Here is a 26,173-nt window from a genome sequence, read left to right as displayed (position 1 = left end):
GTCAATATTACATATTTAAAAAAAAGTATTCAACTTAATACATATGATGTTTCCCAAGAATAAGATTGAGTGAACAATGGAAACAATGGAAAGTACCTGTAAAAAAAATAACAATAATTAAAATGAAATAAAAATTATATTTAGTAATATAGAATATAGAACAAAATGATCAAGTAATTTAACTTACAGTAGAAATGGTAATCAAGGAACATGGTGATCATCAAAGTCTTTGGCATAGTGGGGGTGAACCTGACTAGTACTTGTTGAAGTGTCTGCATCATGTTTTTCCATCATCATAGCTAATTGTTGTTGCATCAACCTCACTGTGTCCTCTAACTGGACACTCCTCTGATCAACCATGTCTGCTTTTGCATTTGCCTCTAAGATTTGTTGTTAAAGTTGTGCATTCTCAGCTAGTTGATCATCATGATCAATACTAGAAGCTAATACAGAGGGTTGAGTGAGGGATGAGGTACCATGGCAAAAGTTAGCAGCCAAATCCCCAGTCTCATAAAATCTACCTCTACTATTCCCTCCAACAACATCTTTCTAGCACTGAAGCTTTATCGTTGCATCAATATGAGAGATACTAGAAGTTGATCCTTCTAAACTCCCTGATCGCATAATCCTTAACCGCTTATGATAGGTTTCCTAAGAGTAAAGGAAATTGCAAATGTTCGTAATTTACATTTAAAAATTTAATGAAGTATTAAATTTTAAACAAAACAATTACTTACACAAGTCTCTCGAGAACGATCATCTACCCAATCACCCTTCTTGTTTGTGTGAGTAACGAGGAATAATTCATCCGGTTCAACAAGTCGCCCATATTTACGTTCCTGATAAAGGTATTATGGTTACAAAGAATTTATGTCTTAGACTATTGAACAAGATGCTTTGATGTCTCCAAATCCTAGTGGAAAGCTTGAAGACCTTGCTGTTGTTGTGTGTGTGTCTAGTTGTTTGAAACTTGTTAATTCACTCCTTAAGTTGATCCAAGCTCAATTGAATCTTTAACATTTTGAAAAGATGGATTTTCTAAAAGGAAGTGAAATTTCAATAGGTTGAAATTTCGAATCAACAGGTTGTTTGACACTTAGTGGATTTCAAAATGATTTGGAAAAGCTTTGTCTTTGCCTTTACCGTCAAACAAATTTCATCAGGTTAAAATTTCGAAATTATAGGTTATTTGACACTTAGTGGATTTTTATGCTGTCAAATAAAATTCAATCAGTTATTTCGAAAAATCAACCGATTGTTTTGCTGAAAACTTTAACAAAATTCTGTTAAATGGTTTTTCTGTTTTAAATGAATCCAACTGCTTTTGGGCTTTTGTTGTAACTATTTTAACCATTTGATTGAAAGATAAAAAGGTGGTTTTACGCTCCTATGCATTAACTAAGTAAAAGAGATAAAATAAAAAACAGTTTTGAAGTTTTGAAAGAGCTTTGGATAATCTCAAGTGTGGAATAGGATTGGGTCTTGTATTTTGATATTTGATCTTGTGATTTACCCAAGTGTATTCTATTCCCTTCCTTCTTAATAATTGTATTTCTGTACTAGAGTTGTCAAGAAGTGTTGTGTGTTCTTGAGGGGATCAAGATCAACATTCTTGGAGTGGTGTGGTGTTTGCCAAGAAGTGGTGTGTGTTCTTGAGGGGTTCAAGATCATTACTCTTGGTGTGTGTAGTTTGTAATATGTGATTGATTACATAGTGAATTCTCAGTGGTGTCTGAGGACTGGATGTAGCTCAGGTGTTGAGTGAACCAGTATAAACATTCTGTGTGAATCTCTTTATCCTTACACTCTTTAAATTGCTTTAAATCTGTTTTGATAAAACTGTTGATAAAAACAACCGGTTATTTAGTAAAAACAACAGGTTGATTTTTTGCATCAAGCTTAAAACAGTTTTATATTTGGCTAGACAGTTTTTCCATTGATTAATTCTTCATAGCCTTTCACTTTACCTTCAATACTTGTGAAAATATTTCAAAAACAATTCACTCCCCTCTTATTTTAGCCTTATAATTCTAACTATCCCGACCAGTCCTCGGTCATCGACTCAAAGACTGACGTGAGGTGGGCCCTAAATACACTTACCAGGGGTTTGGTTAGTCTTTGATATTGCTATCCTTAGCCCGATGTTGGAGATCGATATCGGACCTCGCCAGTAGAGGGAGAAGATCGGACATCGGTCGTTTGAACGTTGTAAAGGGCCATGTAAGGTGGGTCCAAGAGTCATGATAAGTTAATAGCTAAATACATGCACGTGGTGTGTATGACGCAAGAAGGCGCAACACGTATGGATAATCCTAGGAGGCGTTAAGGCCCATTAGGGTTAGGATTTCCAGGGAAAGCTGCACCCACGAAGCAGATGGCGTTAGAAATTAGGTGCACAAGTTGGTACCCAAGCGACCACTCTGTTATTCGTTGCATTCCAGTTAAGGGAAATTCATGTGCCAGATACGCTAAGATTCTATGAATAGCGGCGCAAGGACATTCTCTAAGGAACCCTAGACAAGGGTAACGACACAAAGGTAAACCCTAGTTTTAGCCTATATAAAGGGTGCCAAGAACCCTAGTAAGGTACGCAGTTTCTAAGATTGAAGCTAATATACACACTTGGTGTTTCTTTGCCCTAATACTGACTTGAGCGTCGAAGTGCAAACGGCTGCTAGGGCGCCCCTTTGTCTTTGCAGGTGAGAGGTTTCTTGATCAAGAAGGCAGGTATCTCAGGCGGAGATAGAAGGGCCAAAGCAGCTGTTAGAGTCAACCGACAGGAACACTAACATAGACATCTAAATTGAATTACATATAATGTCTTACATATAAGGAATGAGTAATATTTATCAGGCCTAATGCAATATCCAAGTGTGATTTTGGGCCACTTAAATGCAATGCTTCACCTTTAAGTGAAGATCGATTGATTTTGTTTTGGGATGATTTGTCTTTGAACTTTTCAGTATCCTAATAGTTCAAAAGTTCACCCATGCTTCTTCTCCTCTCCAAGTAGGTCTAGTGCCCTTTACGCGAGCTTTACTAAGCATGTCACAAGCATTTCCTGACTTTAGACTTGTAAATCTTTCTAATTTGTCACTCATCATGAAAGACCCAAGTCACTCTAGTTTAAAAAAATAAGAACAATTATATAAATATCATAATATTTAAGCATGAATAAATTGTTATTCATTGTAATTAATAATAAAACTGACCTTAAATTCAATCACTTTAGTATAAAAAAATGAAGAACAATTATATCAATATCATAATATTTAAGCATGAATAAATTGTTATTCGTTGTAATTAATAATAAAACTAACTGCTTCATAATGATGGTAGGACCCTTTGAACTGTGACCTAATTGAATGCCCAATGGCCTCAATAACATAATGATTAGGTGTCCATCTACACATTATATAAATGATTATTTTAAGCATATCATTTTTAACCATCAATTACAATATGAATAAAAAAATTTGCATACCATTTACCCACTGGTCGAATGATGACCCTTCCATTAGCATCACGCTGCACTTCCTCATGAGGGAGATCATGGTTTGCACTAACAATAGTGGAATGGACTGAGGCCTCATGGATGGGGTCAGAAGAGGGAGCAAAACTAGTGTGGACTGGGAGAATCGAGCTAGTGTGGATTGAGGGAGCATGACTCGTGTGAACTGAGGTAGCATGAGTCGTGTGGACTGAAGAATAGGACTATACTAGTGGACCTGGATTGGGAGTGACTAAAGGTAATGGAGCAATGGTGGCGTGAAGTGATAACATAACTGTGATTTTGTGATAAATTGGATGGCGGGGGTGATTAAAGGTAGGTTGTGGTAAAACATGTTCCCTAACAGCGATACAAGGAACTGAAGTGGTGCATTACAAAGATGACTGATCAAATAGGTGTTGCTCACCCGATGAAGGGGGGGGGGGGGGATGGTGAAGGTGATGTGAGTTGATTTTAGATTGACACATTTCAGAGGTTTCACTTTTGATTAAGCATTTTAAGATTAACAATTTAAGGTGAGAACCAAAAGAAGATCCCCACTGGACATGAACTTATGGAAGAAGAAGGGTTATCACACCACTTGGAGAAAGAAGGCATTCCAAGATGAGTGGTGAAAGAGCCGCCACTTGAAGTGCTCACACACTCAAGATAAGACCCACTATGAGAACTCTCAAGTCTCACAAAAACAGTCATGCAAAGTTTCTTTACTATCCAAATTCAATGTGTGAAATACATGAGGCTTATAGGAAAGAGTGTCTTGGAGAATAAGTTAGAGGGGTAGGGATGTCATTTGTGAGAATCCTTCTAGAAGGTAGGTCAAAAAAACCCTAAACCTAGAAGCACTTGTCATGAAAGGTGGGTTTGGCACAAGCCCAAATTACTGAGCATACCCTACTCAAATTGCTAAGCACACTCTACTCCTATTATTAAGCACACCCCACTCAAATTTCTAAGCACACCCTGTAAGAATTGATGGCTTAAACAAGAGGGCGGGGGGGGGGGGGGGGGTGAATTGTTTGTCAAAGTTTTTCACAAAGATTGTTTAAGAATGAACCTTTATCAAACAATCACAGATAAGCAATTAAGGAAAGCAATCAACCAACGATACAGAAACTGTTTTCAAAATTTTAACCGATTGAAATTGCGTTTAATCGGTTGTTTATATCAGCAGCAGAAACGTAATTAAAACAAACAGTTATAAGGAGTTAGAGATAAAGAGATTTACACAGAGAATTTTATATTGGTTCACTCAACTTTGAGCTACATCCAGTTCTCAGAACAACCTCTGAGTTCCACTAGTAATCACTTATAGATTACACCAACACACCACAAAGAGGTGACCTTGAAAACCACAAGACCCACTCACCATCTTTGCAACACCACACACCTCAAGTCAAAACACCCTCTGACTTTGCAGGATTTCACACACTTACAAGTTTATGAAAGTACAATTACAAGAATCTTGAAAGGAATAGAAAACACCTGAGATTACAGAAACCAGGAAGTCATATGATCAGATCTTATACCAGTGCAAAGCTTAACAACAATCTTGCAAACCTTTTGAAAACTTCTTTCAAAAACTGTACCGACCAGTCCTTGGGCGTCGTTGAACACTAGTGGTGAAGAGGCCACGTAAGCTGGGTCCCACGAGCGGCGCGGGTCAGTGTCTCGGGAGGCACGTGCGCCAAGGTACCGAAGAGTGGTCAGACATTGGTCACCAGGATGTATCGATGTGTCACTAAGAAATGTAGAGAGGTCGGACATCGGTGACTCGAACAACAGAGCTGGGCCACAATGGATCCCAGACCACACACCAGTTATCAGTTAGGGAGAAGCCTAGGTCACGAGAGTCCATGCGTGTGGTGTGGATGACGCGTTCAGGCGTAACACAAGTATAGAGCCACTGAAAAAGATATGACCTGTGAGGGTCACGTTCCAAGGGTGAGCTGCATGTGTGGCACGTGAACAGCTCAAGGCGCTCCCAAGACGGGTGACCCCAGAGATCAGGTGCACAAGGAGGCATCCAGGTGGTCATCCTGTTAGAGGTTGCACTCTAGTTAGGGAACCCCACGCGCTAGGTTATCCTAAGAGTGGGTAACAGTGGCGCTGGGGCCCACGTCCTCAGGAAGCCTATTTTGGGTAACAAAAGCAGTGGAAACCCTAGGCTATATAAAGGGAAGTAAAAAACTTAGTAAGGTATGCTATTCATTTGCGCCGCTTAACACACACAGTGACACAGAGCTTTACGTTTAACAATTTTGGTGTTTCCTAGCCCTAAGATTGACTTGAGCTTCGAAGTGCAAACGACCTCTAGGGTGCCCTTTGTCTTTGTGTTTTCAGGCATTCGATCAGAAGGAAAGCATGTGCAAGCGCAGGGATTCTGGGAGTGAAATTGACGTAGACGCACAAAGACGTTTTTGGTCAACCGGTAGGAACATTTGACACCTACCGTGGGGCACGATCTAAAACACTGTCCCACCAGCAAGAACTAGAAAGATCCAGAAAATGAGAAATACGAGGCAAGCACCTGTTGCACCAAACGGAGGGGAAAACCTCACCCTGCAACAGGTTATGGAAACAATGCAGGCCCTTCAAGAAGAAGTGAGCCGTCAAGAGTGAATCAAGAACGCATCCAGGCTGATTTGGCTGCGTCGCGGGCGACAAACGAAGAACTACGTCGATCAAATGAAGAATTGCGCAGGGATCTGCAAAATTAGGCAGGCGAACGTGAGGAGGAAGATTAAGAACCTGCGATGCCGCCCAGGGAGTTCCCGATGCCGTTCTCGCAAGAGATCATGGATGCCGTGATACCAGCCACGTTCGTAGGACCCAAAGTTACCTTCACTGGTACGGAGGACCTAAAGGCCCATCTCACGGCTTTCCATACGCAAATGATGCTGGTTGGGGGCTCCGACGCGGTGAGATGTAAGCTGTTCATGACCACCCTGGTGGGAACAACGATGGATTGGTTCATCAACCTCCTTGATGGCCACATGACGTCGTTCCCACAACTCACTAAGTTGTTCAGAGCACAGTACATCGCGAATCGAGCCCCCCCCCCCCCCCCACCTATCTCTTATGATCTCTTTGACATAAGACAATATTAGGGAGAGTCCCTGAAGGAGTTCCTTCACCGCTTTGGAGCACAGGTGGTGAGGTTGAACACCAAGGAAGAAAGGATAATGGTGCACTCGTTTAGAAAGGGCATTATGTCAGGATCTTTCAGTGAATCACTTATCAGGAACCGCCCCAAGACTTTTGCCGAGATAAGGCATCGTGCGGTGGCTCATATTGCGGCGGAAGGGGAAGTTAACGAGAAGCGCACGTGTGTGGTACCCACGCGCCCGCGTGCATCAGGTCGACCTTAACCCCTAAGGGTGCATGAGGCGACGACAGAGAAGAAAGCCCTCGCGAAGCAGCAACCCTACCAACCAAGAAAGCCTCCAACCAGGGGGCGCGAGAGAGAGAATGTGCCGCCGAGGCACGACTTCATGGTAGAGTTAAAGGATCTCATCGCTATCCCCAACATAGCAGAGAGGCTGAAGATACCCCCCATGACCGACAAGAAGCTCGGGCCCAACAAGAATGCCAGGTGTGAGTTCCACCAAGCGTTCAGTCACCCCATACGCAACTGTCTGGCGCTGGGACACCAGATAGATGAGTTGGTGAAGAACGGTTTCCTGAGGGATTACTTGTAGGAAAAGAAGAGTGTCGAGGACGTGGCGGTGACAGGGGGTGAACGGGGGCATGAAATTCCCGTACATGGTGAAATCCACACCATTGCGGGAGGATTCTCAGGAGGAGGTTGCACCGCTTCCCAACAGAAGAAGTATGCGCGGGCGGTGATGTCGGTCGTGTTAGAATGCATGGCTTTAAACTAGAGGGGGGTGAATGGTTTAAAGAGGGTTTTCGCAAACTTTTTAGTCTAGAATGAAATTCCTTCGAGAAAAACTTGATTTAGAATTCAGTTTACCAAAACACAAAGCAATTTAGCACAACACCAGAAAAACAATCGGTTGTTTATACCGGTTAACAAATATAAACCGAAATTAAAGAGTTTAAGGGATAGAGAGTGATGGAGATCAAGCTCAAGAAGACATGGAGGCCAATCAACAAGATCAAGAAGAGGTAGAGGCACAAATGGAGGACGCCCATGGAGGTCAAAGCCCACCTCAAAGGCTTACAAGAAGCATGTTCAAAGCTTTAGGAGCTAGGGGACATTTATTTTCTCTTTTTGTAATTTCTTTAGTTGAAGGTGCTTAGAGGGAAACATTAGAAACCTCTTTTGTTATAGCATCTTTTAGGATTTAGTTAGGAGCTTTAGGGGGGTGTGTGTTAGTAGATAGGTGTAGAAGTAGAAAAGGAGGTACCAAAGTGAAGGAAGAGGTCACACCTTCCTCATGCATGGTTTTAGGCGCCGGTTCTAGAATAGGTTTAAGGGGAAAATTTGAATTTGTTTAGCTTGCATTTTCAGCACCTTAGGCTATAAATAGAGGTGCTCTCTTTGTAAATTTCAGATTTGAATTTATCTAAAGAAACTATACTCAAAATTGGAGTGAGCATTGGAGAGCTTTTGAGCCTTCTTCTCTAGTCTTATCTTGAAGGATCTATGGTGTCCTCAAGTGGCGGCAGCACACTCATCTAGGAGCAACCACACTTCTAGTGGCGTGATCATTCATCATTCATCCATCTTCATGAGCAATTCTCTTCTCCTTCCTTTCTTCTTTGTTAATTCCTTGTCTTAGCTTGTTTCCTTGTTGTTTTTGGTTCGGCTTTTTCAGTTTTAATTTGTGTAGCTTCGGTTCTTTTATGTTCCTTGTTGTTCTTCATCTTATTCTCTTCTTTTTCCAGCTTTTGTTCGGTTCAAAGTTGTTTTCATTCAATTCTATTCGGTTCCTTTGGTTTTTACCTCTTTTTGTTGGTTCAATTTGACAATAATTGGAACTTCTATATGAGTTTGTGTTTTGACACTAGTTTTGGTGAGTTCTTGTTCATAGAACCTTGATCCATTTCTATGATAAAGTGCCTAGCTCTTAACCAACTCAAGATGATTCCTAAGAATGTCAAGAATCATTCTAATTGTGCTAGTGGAATCACATCATAGAGATTGCACACACAAGTTTATATTGGTTCACTCTTAATCCAAGAGCTACATCCAGGCTTCCAAAAAACCACTAGGGAATTCACTAAGTAACCAAACCTAGATTACTTACAACACCACCAAAAAAGTGACCTTGATCCCCTCAAGACACACACTTCCTTTGGCTCAGCACAAACACCACCAAGAATGTTGATCTTGACAACCTCAAGAGCACACAACACTTCTCGGCTTCACACACAGAGTTTACACAAAGTACAGAAGGATTACACTTGTTACAGAATGATCTGAAATCAATACAAATGAAAATCCCATTCCACACTCTCTTGATCAAAGCAATCTTCAACTCTTGAAAAGAAAAAACAGTGAAAAACTCAAATATGTTTTTTTGTGATTAAATCTCAGTTCTTGTTTTTTTACATAATCTGAAAAAACTCTTTTATTGCTTTCAAAGACTGGTCAAAGTATTTAAAACTGGAGCGCATTCAGTTATAAAATCATTTAAAGCCCAGTCAAAGCACAAAACAGTTTCCTGTTATGATTCCAAAACAAACAATCGGTTGAATGCTCGAATCAATCGGTTGTTTTGGTTTGACAGCAAGTCAACCACCAAAAGTAGTTTTCAACCTTTCTCAAAACACCTAAGTATAAAACAATCGGTTGTTTCGACAAAACAACAGGTTGTTTTTCACTTAGTTTGAAAAACACTTTCAATTAAAAAGGTTTGAGAATACTTAAGCTTTGGATTCAATCAAGAGTGGATTTATACAATTGTGATTGTGGTGTGCCAAAGGAAGTGTGTGTTCTTGAGGGGATCAAGATCACTTCTTTGGTGGTTTTGTGTTTGTAATCTGGTTTTTGATCACTTAGTGGATACCAAGAGGTTTCTGGGAACTGGATGTAGCTCTTGGTATAAGAGTGAACCAGTATAAAACTTCTTGTGTGATTCTTTCTCTCCCTTAACTCTTGTATATCTATTTTTAGTTGTTTTTATACTCTGCTAATAAAAACAACCGGTTGAATCGCATAAACAACCAGTTGAATTTCTGGATTCAACTAAAGTTGTTTTATAACTTGTTTTCTTTCATTCCTTTGGCTGTGATTCTTCTTTGACTTTCATTATACCTTCAAAGTTTGTGAAAATCATTTATAAACAATTCACCCCCCCCCCTTTGTTTAAGGCCCTCAATTCTAACAATTAACACAACTTGTAATTTACAAAATCGTATTTACATAAAACCATGGCAAATAAGAGTCCTTATGAAGTGTGTCTAAAGATTATATAGAGTATACAAATCTAGAACTGAAGTGGTAGAAGAGGTTAATCATGTGAGATTTAATGACTATATGCCTAATAAGAAATTATCAAATCAAGAAAACTCCTTTGGTTTTAACTTGCAGAAATTAAAGGAAAACCTACCAGACGATAAAGATAAAAGGCAAGACAATCTCACAGAACCTCTTGATGATCCAAAAGAAAAATCAAATGTTTCTACAGATGATTCAATAGAAGAGATCAACATGGAGGTACTCAACGCTTATAAAGAACCACCATGTAGACGCTATCATTGGTGGTCAAAGTAGAGGTGTACCAATAAGATCCAAATCAAAGAATGAATTCTCTATGATCTCATAGCTTGAGCCTAAGATTGTTAATGAAGCTTTGGAAGATGAATAGTGGATAAGATCAATGAAGGAAGAGCTAGAACATTTTTAAAAGAAAAATGCCTAAATTCTCATTGAACCCGCACTGGGAAATCAATCATTGGAGCTAAGTGGATGTTCATAAACAAGTTGAATGAACAAGGAAGAGTTGTGAGAAAGAAAGCTAGACTTGTGGCTAAAGGCTATTCATAGAAAAAAGGTATAGATTATACTAAAACTTATGCTCTCGTAGCTCGATTACACGGTATTCAAATTCTATTATATTTTGTTGCCTTCAATAAGATAAAATTGTACTAAATGGATGTTAAAAACGCCTTCCTAAATGGATTCATCAAGGAAGAAGTCTATGCTGAACGACCCCTAGGCTTTATAGACAATGCCTTACCATAGCATGTCTTCAAACTCAACAAAGATTTATATGGACTAAAGCAACTAATTTGTTGTGCAAGCAATTTGTTAATTTTATGCAAAGAGAATTTGGAATGAGAATGATAGGAGAACTAAATTTCTTCTTAGAACATCAAATCAAGCAGTCAGACGATAAAATCCTTGTACATCAAACCAAGTATGTCAATGAATTGTTGTATAAGTTCTGATTATACGATGTTATGTCCATGATCAATGAAAAGCATGCCACAACATCCCTTGGACATAAGAAAGAATCTAAGCCAATAGACATCACTGAATATAGGAAGATGATTGGATCCCTACTTTATCTTACAACATCAAGACCTAGCATAATGTTTAGTGTATGTCTATGTTTTTTATTTCAAGCTGACCCAAAAGATGTTCACCTCAGGGATGTGAAAAGAATATCCAACTATCTCAAGAGAACTTCTAATCTTGGCCTCTACTATAGAGCTTAAGAAAAATACAACATGCAAGGTTATTGCGATGCTGCCTATGCTGGAAATAAGGTGGAATGAAAGAACACCAATGGAGGTTGTGACTTCATCAGAGGTAATATCGTTTCATACACTAGTAAGAAACAAGAGATGATTGCTTTGTCCATAGCAGAAACTCTGAATATGTGTTAGTAGCAAATTGTTGCACACAATTGTTGTGAGTCAAGAATTAACTTTAGAACTACGATGTTCATGAGTCACACATCCCTCTTCTAAGTGATAACAATGGTGCAATACTTTGTCCAAAAACTCTATTTTACATTCAAGGACTAAACATTTTAAAATTAAACATCACTTCATAAGAGATTATGTCTAAATATAAAATGTATATCAGCAATTTGTTCCTACTGGGGACTAACTTGTAAATATCTTCAAAAAAACATCTTGTAGAAGAAAGGTTTTCAAAAAAACATCTTGTAGAAGAAAGATTTTCAAAACTAAAAGATCTTTTGGGCATGAGTTTTACTGAAGGATAATTAAAATCAATTAGTAAAGCCAAAAATATTCGTTTGAGTAAATAGTATCATTCATCAGATGATTCAATTTTTTTTGTACATACATTAGATGATCAATTTTATTGACCATAGAAGAACGTTTTTCTCCAAATTCGTAAATTTTATAAGCGCCTTAGATATACTCATTTTTTCTTTTAATGCAAAAATTTGAATTATTTTTGGGAAAATATGTGTAAATATCTTTTGGGCCAACCAATTGGACAAGGTATGGAAGGCGTGAATGACACATGGCAACACCTCAATGGAGAGTCTTATAAACCAATGCCAACTCACCCCTTGTCAAGGTAGGAATGGAGAGGAATTTCCCCAATTATAGAATGCCATTTTTCATCCTATGAGTGGAAAGGATTTTCTGAATTTTGGCAACAATTAGTAGTATAAATAGAGGTGTTAATCACCTTGTAAATCAACTTGCGTTAGACTAATGAAATATTGTCAAAATTCAACGTCACTTGTCTCCTAACTCTCTCCTAGTTAGCATCTTTGTGAGAGTTTAGTTTGGAACTTCTTAGAGGTTGACCTCAGCTCTTCTAAGCTTCAACATTCATACACCAAATTCACCTTCTTCACACAAAATTCTTCATCCATCAAATCTAGAAAGTGCCTCCATCAATTCGTTCAAAATCAACAAAAACACAAAGATCAGCATGGATGCAATCTCGGATTGCATCATTTTGTATCTAGATCATAGGTTCACAGTTAAGATATGTGCTCAATATTTTATTTTCGTGTTTTATTTGAGATATTTTACATGTCTTAACATTATTTTGATTCGGTTTTACTGATTAGTTTTATTATTTTTATGATTTAATCGGTTTAAAATACATGTTCTTCGTTGAACGGTCCATGCATGCTTCATAGGATCTCTACTTGTGTGGTTTTGAAACATTTTATTCTTAATAGATGTTATTTGTAAGTGAAAGTGTATCAAGGGGCTCAAAGTGTCACTTGCACTTTCACACACTATAAGAAAAAATGGTTTTAACGGAGGTTATTTAGCGGAGGTTAATATAATCCCAGGAATGAATTTAGTTAACGGAGGGTTTTTTATCCTTCATTAAGTTTCAAAGGTTTATTCTAAAACCTCAACAAAAGAATGAAGGCTTTTTTAACATTCGTTAAGTTCCAAATGTTTAATTTAAAATCTCAGCAAAATAACGGAGGTTTTTTTAACCTTCGTTAAGTTGTAAAGGTTTACTCTAAAACCCTAGAAAAATAATGGAGTTTTTTTAACCTTTGTTAAGTTTCAAAGGTTTATTCTAAAACCTCAGCAAAATAACAGAGATTTTTTTAACTTTCATTAAGTGCAAATTATAACCTTCTAATAGCATCATGTCATCCGAATTGTGTTTTTCTTGAAATTTGAAGGATCGTGGCTGAAGTTGAATGGAAGGAGAGTTTCAAGGATGGCTCCTTTGGAGCTATGGATTCCTTGGAGTTACATGAAGAGTAGGGAGAGTGATGTGTTCGGAGATATCACTTGGAGAGGTGAAGGAGGAAACCAAAGATTTCTATCCTAGAGAGGTTTAGACAACGGAGTTCTTATGCTTGCAAATTGGCAGGATAACACTCATATATTTGATCTACTAATAAATGAGCCAAGCATTCCAATTTATAGGTTTAAGGGTCGGCCATTTACAGGGAAAAAGGGTGGGAAATTCCAATGCAAATTGGTTTGAAAATAGGCACCTAAAGGAAGTCACAAGGCCAACATGATCAAGCATGCACCATGTGACCTAATTAGGTCTAATGACCAGTCTAGGGTTTAATGTGGGCTGTAAGTAAGTCCAATTATACTCTAGGTAGGTTTTAGAAGCCTAACCCTAACCCTAATTTACTTAAAGAAAAAACTACAAGCAAATTTCCAACTCTACTTTTTAAGCAAGCAAACTAAAATCCTACTCTAGAAAATACACTAGGTTATGGCATTTTTGAACATGTATAAAAGAGTGTCTCTGCCATCAGTAGCAGATTCCCAATCTTTTTGTATCCTCCTTTCCATAGCTCTAGTGGTTGGTCCTGAGCTGTGGCCTCTGCCATCACCTTTGCTTACTAGACAAATTAAAAAAAAAACAAAAAACTATGCAAACTGCATTAACATGATACAAAGTTAGTTATTTTGATTTTAGATTCATTATCATGATTTAACTTTTTGTTCCACAATCTTGTGTCCATTAGTTTTGTTGATATCATATTATATTCAACATTGATTATCTGGTATGTAACATTGATTATCTGATTTTATATTGTAGGTTTCTGATAAAGAAAGTATCCCAACTAACAGAACAATTTTTGGACATCAAGAGGAGAATATGTGATAATTTCAAATGTGAAAATGATTTGTCTTATTAAATTTGTGAACAAATGTTAGTGATTTTAATGTAATCTCTTAGTCAAACTCATTTATTGTGCCACACATGTGCAGGTGATGCAAGGTGAATAACGACAAAATGATTTCTAATACTTCCAAATATAGCTTCTTTTTATCCTTAGACTTCTTTACATGATCTAAATCACTCAATTTTTAATTTGTTTTCTACTTCTGATTGTTGGTAAGATTCACTTTGTGTGGCTAATACTTTGTGTGTTATTTGATAAAAAAAATAGATATAGGGGAAGTGTCATCTCGTGCTAAGTGAAATCACTAATCGCCCAATAGTTAGTTGTTCGTAATAAAAGTTTTACTTGAAAATGGTATGTTAATTATTTAGAAAAAAAGATATTTTTGTAAAATACAAATAGAAAATAAAGTGGTAGGAGAATTCAGAGTTCAATCTTCCAAAATGGATGTAAACAGTTGTGGTTGGAAAAACACATGAATGCTTAAATGATAAATAAGTAAAAAATGTTTATTTTGAAATTATGGTACTTTATGCAGGTTTTGAAACCTATGATATTTTATGGAGATTTTGAAACCTATGATATTTTTCAGAGGTTTTGAAACCTATGATATTTTACAGAGGTTTTGAAACCCATGGTATTTTACGGATGTCCTAAAACCCATTGTATTTACGGAGTTTTTAAAACCCATGATATTTTACGAAGGTTTTGAAACCTATGGTATTTTACAAAGGTTTTGAAACCCGTGGTACTTTACGGAGGTCTTAGAATCCAAGGTATTTTACGTAGATTTTGAAATCCATGGCCTTTTACAGAGGTTCTTAAACCCATGGTATTTAACAAGGGTTTTTAAAGACTTTTCCTGGGGTTTAAAAAAATGGGGAACACATTCCCCATGGATGGTTTAGCGGGGGAAACAACAACTCTGGGTAATTGACTTAATGGAGATTTTAACCCTTGGTAATGTAAAAATAAACTCCGTTAAAACCATTTTTTCTTGTATTGACATAGGACACGTCTAGTTTACTTTCTTTATAGTTTCTTGCTTTTCTTTACTTCTTATTAGACAAAGGACCATCTAGCCACCATAAATTTCTCTAGCATCAAAAATTTGTGTAGAGTATTGTAGGTTTTAGTTGATTGGGCCAATTAGAGTATGGTGTAAATAGGAAAAGAGACTCTAGCTATAATTACAATTAGGCCTCCTTGGACCCAATGCAACTCTAAGGTTCACAAATAAATGTCTAGAGTGCAAATAGAAAGCATGGAATGGCAAGGAAGGCACGAAGGTCCACATGTCATTCCCTCAAATGGAAAGGATTCCCACCAGTGAAGGAGAGCCACTTGTCAACCTCTAATTTGATAGGATTTCCTCCAATGAAAGGAATATATTTGTCACCATGGGAGTGAGGAGTTTTTAGGGTTAAAAATTGCACTTTGGTTGCCTTTAACACTATAAATAAGTGTGTTAGGCCTTTTCTAAATACAACTTGAATTGAGTAAGAAATTTATGTCAATACTATTTGTTTAATTTCTTGTTTTCTTTTATTTTATATGTCTCCATGATACTTAACTTGTTCTCTCAACTTTGTAGTTGACTTTTCTTTGGTCTCTAGAAAACCTGACAAACACACATTTAGGGAAAATTGTTTTGAAGTTTCTTTTGAGGAAAATAGGTATTTGAGGAATCCTTGGTTGACAAAGAAATTGGTACTTAAGCGGTCCAATTGACTTGCCACTCTTTTTTGGGAGTGAACTCAAAGAAACCATGACTATTTGACCTTGATAAAAACTTCCAACTTTAAAAACCTATTTGTGAAAATTTTATCAGTCATTGTTGAATGCAATTTTTTGTGAAAACCATTATTTTTAATTCAAAATGAGTGATTGATGACTATTTTATGGCAATTGTACCGAGTCATAAGTAATAAATTGTCCATAAGGACGAATATCAAACCCACAAGGAACAATTCTAAAATCTTGAGTATAATATTCACTAAATATGAAAATATGTGTCAAAATCTGTTTGAGAGATTGTTTGTATCATGAATTTTTAATGAATTAAATAAAAGTAAATTAAATGATTTGGATGAGTCAATTGGGAAAATTGGGATGGGGGTTCATCTTTCTCACTTGTTTGTATTTTCAATGAATAAATCTTGATTAACATTGATACAGATATAAAAATAATTCATATAGATTCCTCTCATACAAATTTATTAAGAATGTTTCCTAAATATCGATTCCTCGCATATTTATAAAATCTCTTATCATTACGAACAAATGTTATAAAGAAATTAACATTTCAAATTTATTCCTAACATTCAAATATGTTAAGCATTATCATTTAGGTAAGATGCTTAGAAGTACGTTCAAATCTAAGGATCAAAATCATGAATAAAGATTCAAACTTTAATAATAAAATGATAATACCAATCATCAATCAAGAACATAATATTATAAGTAAATATCACCTCAACACATAAGAGTTTGAACAAATTACTCTCAATCCCAAAGGAAAGAATTAGCCACTCATGTTGTCCATTACAAACATGGAAAGCAAGAAAGGAAGATTCAGGATGTTTCTCCTTCACGGTTGCTTCCTCTAGGGTTTTTTTTTATCTTTTTTCTATTCTCCCAATGGTGTCTAGGTTACTTTCATGCCTTTTATTTAACCTAATTAGGCTTGGACTAAGTGACATCTCGCTTAAGCTAGACATTACTTTCTTAAGCGAGTTTTACGAGAAAAAATCCAACTTCACTGGAGTGAACTCGCTTAAGCGAGCCTTGGACGAGTCTTGGGCGAGTTCCTATGGGGTGATCATGCTTGGGCGAGTTCCTATGGGGTGATCATGCTTGGGCGAGTTTTCAATGTTTCAACCTTTTCTTTATATCTTGTCTTTAACTTGTCCTATTTATCCCTTTTATCTCTATTTTCCACTAGAATCATGAAATTAACACAAATTTGGGAATAAATCATTCAGATTCATCTTATAATCCAAAAATATGTAAAAAGGTTCCAATTTCTAAATTAGGGATTGAACTATAACTATTTTATCAATTAAAATCCATAAGGGTCTATCTTTTTGTATGAAATATTACTGAATTATGACACTTATCAATGATCATATGCATGCATCAAGTGTACAAAGTAGCAATAAGGATTTAGAGAAAGAGTTTGGGTGGAGAGACGAGGTGAGATGTATAAAATAAAATGTAGAAAAAAAATAAGAAAAGATGGAAAATATGAATAAAAAAATTGAAGATCTGAGGAAAGATTTGAGGAATGATCTAAGGTATAATCTAAGGGATATGTTTGCACAAATGGCCTTAAATCAAAATATAGGTCAGGACCATAGGAAGAGAAGTCTAGTAACAAAAGTAATGAATCCTGAGCTCAACATTAAGGGTGGTATAATCCTTATAATAATGAAGACTATCATGCACCACACCCAAGAGATCATTATAGGCCTAGATATGAACCTTTCCTTTGAGAACCAAGGGTATACCTTCCTCCCTTTTACATTAGAGATAATGTAGAAGAACTTTTAGATTGGGAGATGAAGCTAGAGCAAATCTTTAAGAGTCACCATATTGATGAAGAAAGGAAAGTGTCCCTAGCTACACTTAACTTTCAAGGATCAATAATGTGTTGGTGGATTTCTTCAGTGAGAGATCCTCTAGTTGAAGTTAAATATTAAAATGAAATTATAAAAGCCCTTAAGAGACTTCATATACCCTCTTATTATGAAAGGGAGTTGATGTATCAACTCCAAAGACTTCAATAGAAGGATAAAATTGTATAGGAGTAAAGGCAGAAAATAGAATTATTAATGTTAAGTGTTGGTATAAAGGAAGACCCTAGATGATGGAGGACCATCCCAACCACCTAAATTATGTGGCTTCCCTGTATTGAAAGATAAGGATCTGAGAACAAATCCTTTTCGAAGATGGAGGGACTGATGGAGGACCATCCCAACCACCTAAATCGTTAGGCTTAGAAGAAAATAAGTGTTAAATAGAAGATTCTCTTTCTGAAGCCTTGTAAGTTTTTATAAAACAATTAGGAACTTCTCATTCAATCTTTAAAATTCTGTATTAGACTTTTTGGGCCTTATATTTGAGCCAATTTTTAGATTAGAATAGAAGAGCTTTAAGGGAAGTCTAAATGGCATCCACATATGCGCCACATGGACACTCATATGGAGCCTTTTCCTTCCTTTTCCTAAAGTGACTAGTCTTCTACCACATGGAGCAAAGAGGTGCCTCCTACTTGCCTTCTCCTCTTTTTGATGCCACTTGTCACATCTTGAATGGAGAGCTTTAAGGTGCAAAGACTACCACATGGCAACTCATGAATGGAGAGTATTTTAGATGCCACATGTCACTCCATGAGTGGAGAGTTTTTAAGTTCAATTAGTCCCTTTTAACTTCTACATCCTCGATAGCATTGACATAACGAGTTCTTATATCACTTTCTTTCATGTATGCATTGTTCACCATTTCGGCTAATGACCCAAAGTCATCATAACACCTGATGTTATCATAACTAGTGGATGCAATGTTTAAGTTAACCTCATTTGTCCTTGCTTCTCCATGATAAACTCATACCCTGTAGTTGGGTTGAAATCCATGTTGAAGCAGACGACTCCTGACATGAGAAGGTTTCATAATTTTCTCACAACAACATTTCACACACGAACACCTTACCCTTCCATCTGGTATGGATGAAACTGGATTTATTGCCTTGGAAACAAAATCATGAACGCCATCTATGAAGGGTTGTCTTAATCTTCTTGAATAATCAAGCATTTTATACATCCAATCTCGATCCATTGTTATGCATGTTGATGATGAAATGATCCACACTTAATGGTATACTTAAACCTTACAAATGATCTAATACATGAATCAAGTGGATATCAATGTCCAATGCACTGCATATGTCACATGTGAACTTTATTGTTTAAATTTAGTATGTAAATAATTAAAACATATTAATTCATGTAATTAATTATCGTGTTAGTGTAAGAATTTTGTGTTTGTCAATCCTAGACGAATAAGATACAATAATGTTCGAGATAAATATAATACAATAATTCATACATCAAAATTAATTAATCGTGGTAGGGTAAGAATTTTGTATTTGTAATTCCTAGACGAATATGATACAATAATGTTCGAGCTAAATATAATACAATAATTCATACATCTAAATTTTAGTTAACGCGCACATATAAATATTATAATTCATACATCGTAATTTCATTTAACGCATATGTATAAACATCGTAACTCATACATCATAATGCATATATCGTGATTTCATTTAACGTGGACATAGAAACACCTTAATTTATACATCGTAATTCATAAATCGTAATTTCATTTAACACGTACCTTAATTCATTTTTTATCTATCATAATTTTTAAAATATTTTAGTTATTCGAAACTTGGGCAATTTGTTTTCTACACCCACTAGTTCACTACTTGCAACATAATAATGAAAACCATGGGCCCATTCTGTTGCCCTTCACTTTTACTCTATGCAGCCCCTATTTATTTTCCAACATATTAATATGAAAAACACGGGCCCATTATGCTGGCCATGACTTTTAGTCTATGCTTCCATTACTTTTATGCTATGAAAAACACGGTCCCTATTCATTTGTAACATTTTCTTGAAAAACATGGGCCCATTCTGCTGCCCAAAACTATTATTACTCTATGCAGCCCCTATTTACACCCACCAGTTCACTATTTGCAACATATTAATGAAAAACATGAGCCCATTCTGCTGCCAATCACTTTTACTCTAACCTCTAGTTTATGACTGTTTCTTCCTGCATCTCCATATCTTCTTCTCCCACCTCCATACACAACATGAAAATACATTTTTATCCTTTTTGTGTCACTCCCATAAACTAATTTCTGGATTATGTAATCCAAAATACATTTGAAAAAAGACTTCCGGATTACATAATCCGGAAGCTAAATAAGACTTCCAGATTATGTAATCCGGAAAGTAATCATGCATATGAAAAAAGGCTTACAGATTACAGAATTTGGAAGCTAATTATAAATTTGAAAAATGACTTCCGGATTACATAATCCGGAATATTATAGAGGTGCATTTTTAGAAATTTAAAAATTTATGGAGGTGAGAGAAGAAGGTATGGAGTTGTAGGAAAAATAAATAAAAAAACTTCTAAATCTACAATGTAGTTAATTATTACAAGATACTCAATGAAAAAATTAAAAATGCAATTTCGCAAATCATTTTTAAACAGTAATAAGTTTCTTTCCAAACAAAATTATCACTTCTTTTATTAATTACCTTTCCTTCTTTTATTAATTACCTTTCCTTTTATCTCCTCTTCATTTCTATTTTATAAGAAAACTTTAACCTTCAAATCCTATCAAAATAGTTTTAATCAAAGTGAAACCCTAAATCCTATTAAATCAATTTTAGTAAAATTAAAATGAACGTTTGTAGATCAATTTTGTACACACAATAATTTTCTTCTTCCTTACTTTCACGCACATAAGCTTTCAAAGTGTTCTATTATAGTTTTTATTTTTATTTTTTTAACTTCAAAAGAGAATTAAGTTTACAATAAAATCATTATGATAAACTCAAGCACAATCACATACATTCACATAAACAATAATAATCACAAAAACAATTAATCAAAAACTCTGAAATTTTAAAAGTTTACCTCAGATGAATGACGTTGGAGCAGCAACGGTGAAGGCACTTGGAGCTGAACGTGGTGGAGCAGGAGGTGGAGCTGGACTTCATGGAATAGCGACAGTGAAGGTTGGAGCTGAAATGAAGAACACTAAAAAAACTTACATCTAAAATGGAGAAGAAGAACAAAATGAAAAACAAAATAAGAGAAGAGAATAGAAGACAATCGGAGAAAGAACACACCAGCGGTGAAGAATGATGGAGCAGTGACGGCGAGAGACGGAGGCATAGGGTGGGGGCAGCAAAATGCGAAGACTGAGGAAAAATTAAGTTTTTTAATTTGGGGAAAGAGGGAAACTGAGGGCAGAGCAGGAAATTTCTATTTAAATAGCATGTTGTATATGTCGGTCACGTTCAACACATAGATGGAAGCACATTATGTGTTGGATGGCCGACGTCAACCCGTACTTATATAAAAAAATTTAATTTAATGCATATTTAATTCACCATTTTTGTAATATTTTAAACATTTTAATTAATTCTTAATAAAATGAAATACAAATTTAAAAAATTAATTTAATTTATACAACAAAAAATTAATTTAATTTATACAAAAAAAAATTAATTTAATTTATACAACAAAAAATTAATTTAATTTATACAACAAAAAATTAATTTAATTTATAAAAAAGGAATTAATTTAATTTATACAACAAAAATAAATACATAATTCAATTAAATTCTGGTTTGGAAAATCATTTATCCTTACAAGTGTTGCTTCTATATACTATTATCTAAAAATAATCAGTTTATTAATGTCTTGATGAAACCAAAAAATAACTCTTAAGGTGCGATATTGAAAAAAAAAAGGTTCCCTTTCAGATCAAACAATTCCATCAAATTAAGTATAATTGTATGTGTGATAACATCTACTACCAATAATATTAATGAACCCTATTATTGAATTGCTCGGGATATCCTGTTTTAGCCTTTACAATCTAGTTTTTAGTTCAACTCTTACCTTACTAACTGCAATAAAAACAAGTACATATGCTCCACCAAAAATGGTAATGGGCTAGGGTTATAAAATTATAATCCAAAATCTGATGATCAAGTCCATTCCATGATTCTATGTTCATTCTATATTGGACCCAATCGAAATGGAGTTATATATGTTACATTTATTAAGAATTAAGTCTAATAAAATTACTATGTCAAAGACCTATTATTCATGCAATGAGGATCGTTTTACATGGTATAATATTTACGTTGCTTAATATGAGGTCAATGACATACAGTAAAAGAAGTTAAATATATAGGAATCTGATCTTCAGTGCATTGGGAAACTGTATTAATGCACTTATATGGAATATTGCAAATGTACCATCTCGTTACTCAAAACTTACTACATTATTATGTGCTTAAGTTGGAAAACATCAATTTCTTTTGGAGATCATATTCAGTAAGTATAAGAATTCATGTTTTCTTTTTGTTTATTTCTTTTATTACTATTACTATATTTAAATCAAAAAATTTCATTATTGCATGGTATGAGGTGACTTGTAAAAACACACTCATATTCTAGATTAGTCACATCTTCCTCCATAAGAAAATGGAAAAGAGGTCCAATAATTAAAGAATAATTTTGTTATATATTCAATTTGTATTTATAGAACATGTGGTTAAGTTTGGGATACTTTAGGTATTGTAGTTCTAACTATTAAGAATAAGTTACTCACTCACTAATCTTAATGTTTGTATTATATGTTGTAGATAAATCTTTAAGATGATTTTATGCTTCATTTATGAGAAGTAACATATTTTAGATCACAATGGATATTAAAGGAAAATTACAAGTTCTTTCATCCATTACAGAGATATGAGCTTCAAATTTATTTAAGTTATCAGTCAAGAGTTTTATCTCACTTTTTCTTTTCTTAAGTTTACTTTCAGATTTTATGATAAAATTGACTCTTTATTTTTAAATATATCCATTAAATTTTACATTAATTAATTACTTCATGTTAAATTTATATTTCTAAATTTATATATATTTTATATAACATTTACAAAATTTAAATACGTATTTTTTAGTTAATTATTGTTTTTCTAATTTTTCAATTCTTTCTAAACTTTTTATGATAATTTTTTTAAATAATTTTAAAATCAAACACTTAATCAATTAAATAAATTTAATTTAACTAACTTATATCAAAATATTCAAAATTAAAATATTTACTACAATTTAAAAAAAAATTAAATTTAAAATAAATCAATCTATACAATAAAATTGAACATTCAATAAATAATTTAAAATTAAAATGTTTATTAAACTATTATAAATTAAATAAATTTAAAATTTTAAAAAATAAAATATTTTAATATACAAATGCATGACTAGTGATCACACAACATATTACAATTTTTTAAATTTATTGTCGTCTAGACCGACGCACAGCTTAAATTAAGCTCCAATCTTAAATGACACACAAAAATTAAGCTCCAATCCTAATTGACACACAAATTAATTTTAATATTTCTTTTTTACGTGTTTCACATGTAGTGATCTATCCATAAAAATCAATTTTATTTGAATTTTTGTTGGGTTTGTTGATGAAAACGACGCTACATTACACCAACACAAATGTATGACAGTTAATCATACGTACATTTTTTTTAATGAAAATTAAAATGGTTTAGAGACTTGCGTATGTGAAACCGACGTACGTATGTGTAAGGCCTATCCTCTGTTATTTTTTTTTCTTAACCCCAAAACTTTTCTGGGTTAGAATAAACGCAGTAAGTAATACTTCAAACAAAACGGATACAAAATATAATATGGTGTTCATATTTAGGTTAAAGAAGCAAATAGTGGTACACATTTTTTTTTGCATGCATTGTAATATTTGCTATCTTAGTATGATCCTAATTAATGATTTAATCTCCCTGCACCTCTTGAGAATTAACATAAGGAGGATCAAAGACACTAAACGCTCTGAAAGCTGAAATGACGGCTAAAAGAAAGAAGCAGCAAAATGTGATGGCATGCAGTATCAAAGCCAACTTAACTTTGCTGCAAAACCTGCCATAGGAACTGCAGGCTTCGCTCCAAGAATCTTCCTTTGCACCATTGTAAGCAAGGTAATAGATCTCACTTATTGCACCAACTGATGTCATCGTTAGATATGCCACAATCTGTGAGAAGGATCAATTGTAGATACCTTAATAGATAAGCCGAAATATCCTAAAAGCTATAAGAATTTAGAAAAACAAATTATAGAAATCCTAAAGAACCACATGCTTCTTTCTGAAATACAATGAAAGAAGTCACAAGCCATTTCATGATCATATTTTTTCACCTTAATATCCTTAAGGTGAAATGCTTGAATACTATCAATTTTAACCATCATAAAAAAAAGTGTCAATATTTAAGAAAAAGGGAATTAATTACTAATTTGTAAATTTTTATTATTAATAGAAATTATTTTAGATATTAATAGCTTTTTAGTTTATAAAATGATTTGTATTTTAGTTCATATAAATAATAATTTAATTATTTATTTCATTTAATTATTAAATGTTGGATAATAAAAAATACTTTTTCCTTGATTATTTGTATAAGAGTGAATTTTGTGAGAAAAAATTACTTTTTTTTAAAAGTCTTCTTAACTGAATTTTGATCTAGTTTAATCAGTATTACTTTTTCTAATAGAATTTTAGGTTTTCCTAAAAAGTGGTTTTGTTATCATTATCTAAATCGTAGGAAAAATAATAGATTAAAAAATTGATGTCTAAAGCTGAATGAGTTAAAAATTGTATTGATAAAAGCTAAAATAAATGACTTTTAAGTATAATTACATAAGAATTATGAGGTCGAGAGATTAAATTAAGAATCAAACTGAAACTGAGAAGTAGGCTCTGAGGAGGGGTCCCTTGTTTCCTTAATTCACTTATGAATGGAATTATAAGAGTATAAAACAAAAGTATGAAACCTGATCAGAGAGAAAGAAAATCCATGCTTTGGATGCGTAGTATCTGAACCATGAGCAAGCAGCAGCAACAAGAGCATAACATGCACAGAGGGCACTGACTAAAACCATATACCTGTCAAAAAAAATTGTAAAATTAAGTGCTTTCATCTGCAAATGGAAGAACTCATGAGAATCAGTGGCTTGAAAGTGGAGAGTGAATGTGGTTCTTACTTGAGAGCAGAGAATTTGTAATATTTCAGCATTCCATAGCTGCTGTTGTCCTGCTGGTTAGTGACAGTAACCCATATGGTTGCCACAGATAAAGGAACCGCACAGAGCCTTAGAGACGAATCAAAGAGCTTAAGCATTGGAAGGTGATGTTTCTTCCCAGATGCACTATCTTCAATGCGTTTTCTATTTTATATGCAACGAAGCTGTTTGAGAGATTGTACAACATTCACACACGGAGTCATCTTAATGGGGTTGGTGAGAATAGTGGGAAACGCTTTTTCAGAGTACTTTGTCGTTGCTTTTATCATGTCCCACAAATACCATGATTGTTTCCACTTCTCACTGCCTTTTCTCTCCTTTTTCTTTATAGAAATTATACAATGATTTAATAATATTTTTAGTCAAAGAAATTTGGAATAATTTTAGTTTTTATCTCCTAAAAATATTTTTTTTTTCAAAATTTAAAAATACGATATTAGTAAATAAATAAATATTAACTTTTAAAAAATAAAATAATTTTATTAAATTTAGGAATTAGATTTTAAGTTGAAAATTTATGGTCTATTATTTAAAATTTGAATATCTTTTAGTCACTTAAATTTTCTGTTTAGAAACTAATACCATATTATTTGGATACTAAAATTAAAAAAATTATATTTGAAGGACCGAAACTAAAATGTCCTAAATATCATATATTAAAACATAATTAAACCTAATACACTCCATATATTCTTTTTCCACCTCCATAAATTTTCATATTTTAAAAAATTCCCTCAGTATTATTTTGGATTACGTAATTCGGAAATTTTTTTTCAAATTCGTAATTAGCTTCTGGATTACATAATCTGGAAACCTTTTTTCATATGCATAATTAGTTTTTGGATTATGTAATCCGGAAGTCGTTTTTAGCTTCCAGATTACATAATCTGGAAGTCTCTTTTCAAATGCGTGTCCAAATTACATAATCCGAAAACTACTCTATGAGGATGACAGAAGAACCTATGGAGGTGCAGGAAGAAACGGTCTGAACTTATAAACTCTTAACCTAATTCATTCATGCCAAATTTTTCATGCCCATGAATATTTTCTTCTTACACTCCATACTTTTAAAAATTAAAAAATTACTCTTATATTTTATTGTTATTTTCTTTATTTTAAAATATGTAATATGAAGAATTTCTAAATTACAGAATTCAAAAGTTAATATTTATAAATTTTTTATTCTAAATTATATAATCAGAATAT

At 34.3% G+C, this 26,173-nt stretch overlaps 1 protein-coding gene and 1 long non-coding RNA gene across 2 annotated transcripts; both read right to left on the bottom strand.

The window, feature by feature from the left end:
- LOC137825767 (uncharacterized) lies at positions 1 to 21,106 on the bottom strand. The gene is made up of 4 exons (XR_011083342.1): positions 20,970 to 21,106; positions 20,755 to 20,862; positions 188 to 3,121; positions 1 to 96 (listed from the first exon to the last, which is right to left on the bottom strand). It is a non-coding gene; the product is annotated as an uncharacterized lncRNA (long non-coding RNA).
- Positions 21,107 to 23,551: 2,445 nt separating this feature from the next.
- Positions 23,552 to 25,203, bottom strand: LOC137826481 (CASP-like protein 2D1). Its single transcript, XM_068632456.1, has 3 exons — positions 24,929 to 25,203; positions 24,719 to 24,830; positions 23,552 to 23,921 (listed from the first exon to the last, which is right to left on the bottom strand). The coding sequence occupies exons 1-3, from the start codon at positions 25,063 to 25,065 to the stop codon at positions 23,664 to 23,666; spliced, it is 507 nt and encodes a 168-aa protein (XP_068488557.1). The 5' UTR covers positions 25,066 to 25,203; the 3' UTR covers positions 23,552 to 23,663.
- Positions 25,204 to 26,173: the final 970 nt, after the last annotated feature.

This window comes from Phaseolus vulgaris, chromosome 8, assembly GCF_000499845.2.
Source record: "Phaseolus vulgaris cultivar G19833 chromosome 8, P. vulgaris v2.0, whole genome shotgun sequence".
Classification (NCBI taxonomy): domain Eukaryota; kingdom Viridiplantae; phylum Streptophyta; class Magnoliopsida; order Fabales; family Fabaceae; genus Phaseolus; species Phaseolus vulgaris.
This window is presented reverse-complemented; position numbering and strand designations above follow the sequence as displayed.

Coding starts and splice junctions, on each gene's coding strand:
- LOC137826481 (XM_068632456.1), bottom strand. CDS start 25,065: ATGCTTAAGCTCTTTGATTCGTCTCTAAGGCTCTGTGCGGTTCCTTTA. Junction 24,831..24,928: donor TACAAATTCTCTGCTCTCAA/GTAAGAACCACA, acceptor TTTTTTTGACAG/GTATATGGTTTTAGTCAGTG. Junction 23,922..24,718: donor TTTTCTTTCTCTCTGATCAG/GTTTCATACTTT, acceptor TCCTTCTCACAG/ATTGTGGCATATCTAACGAT.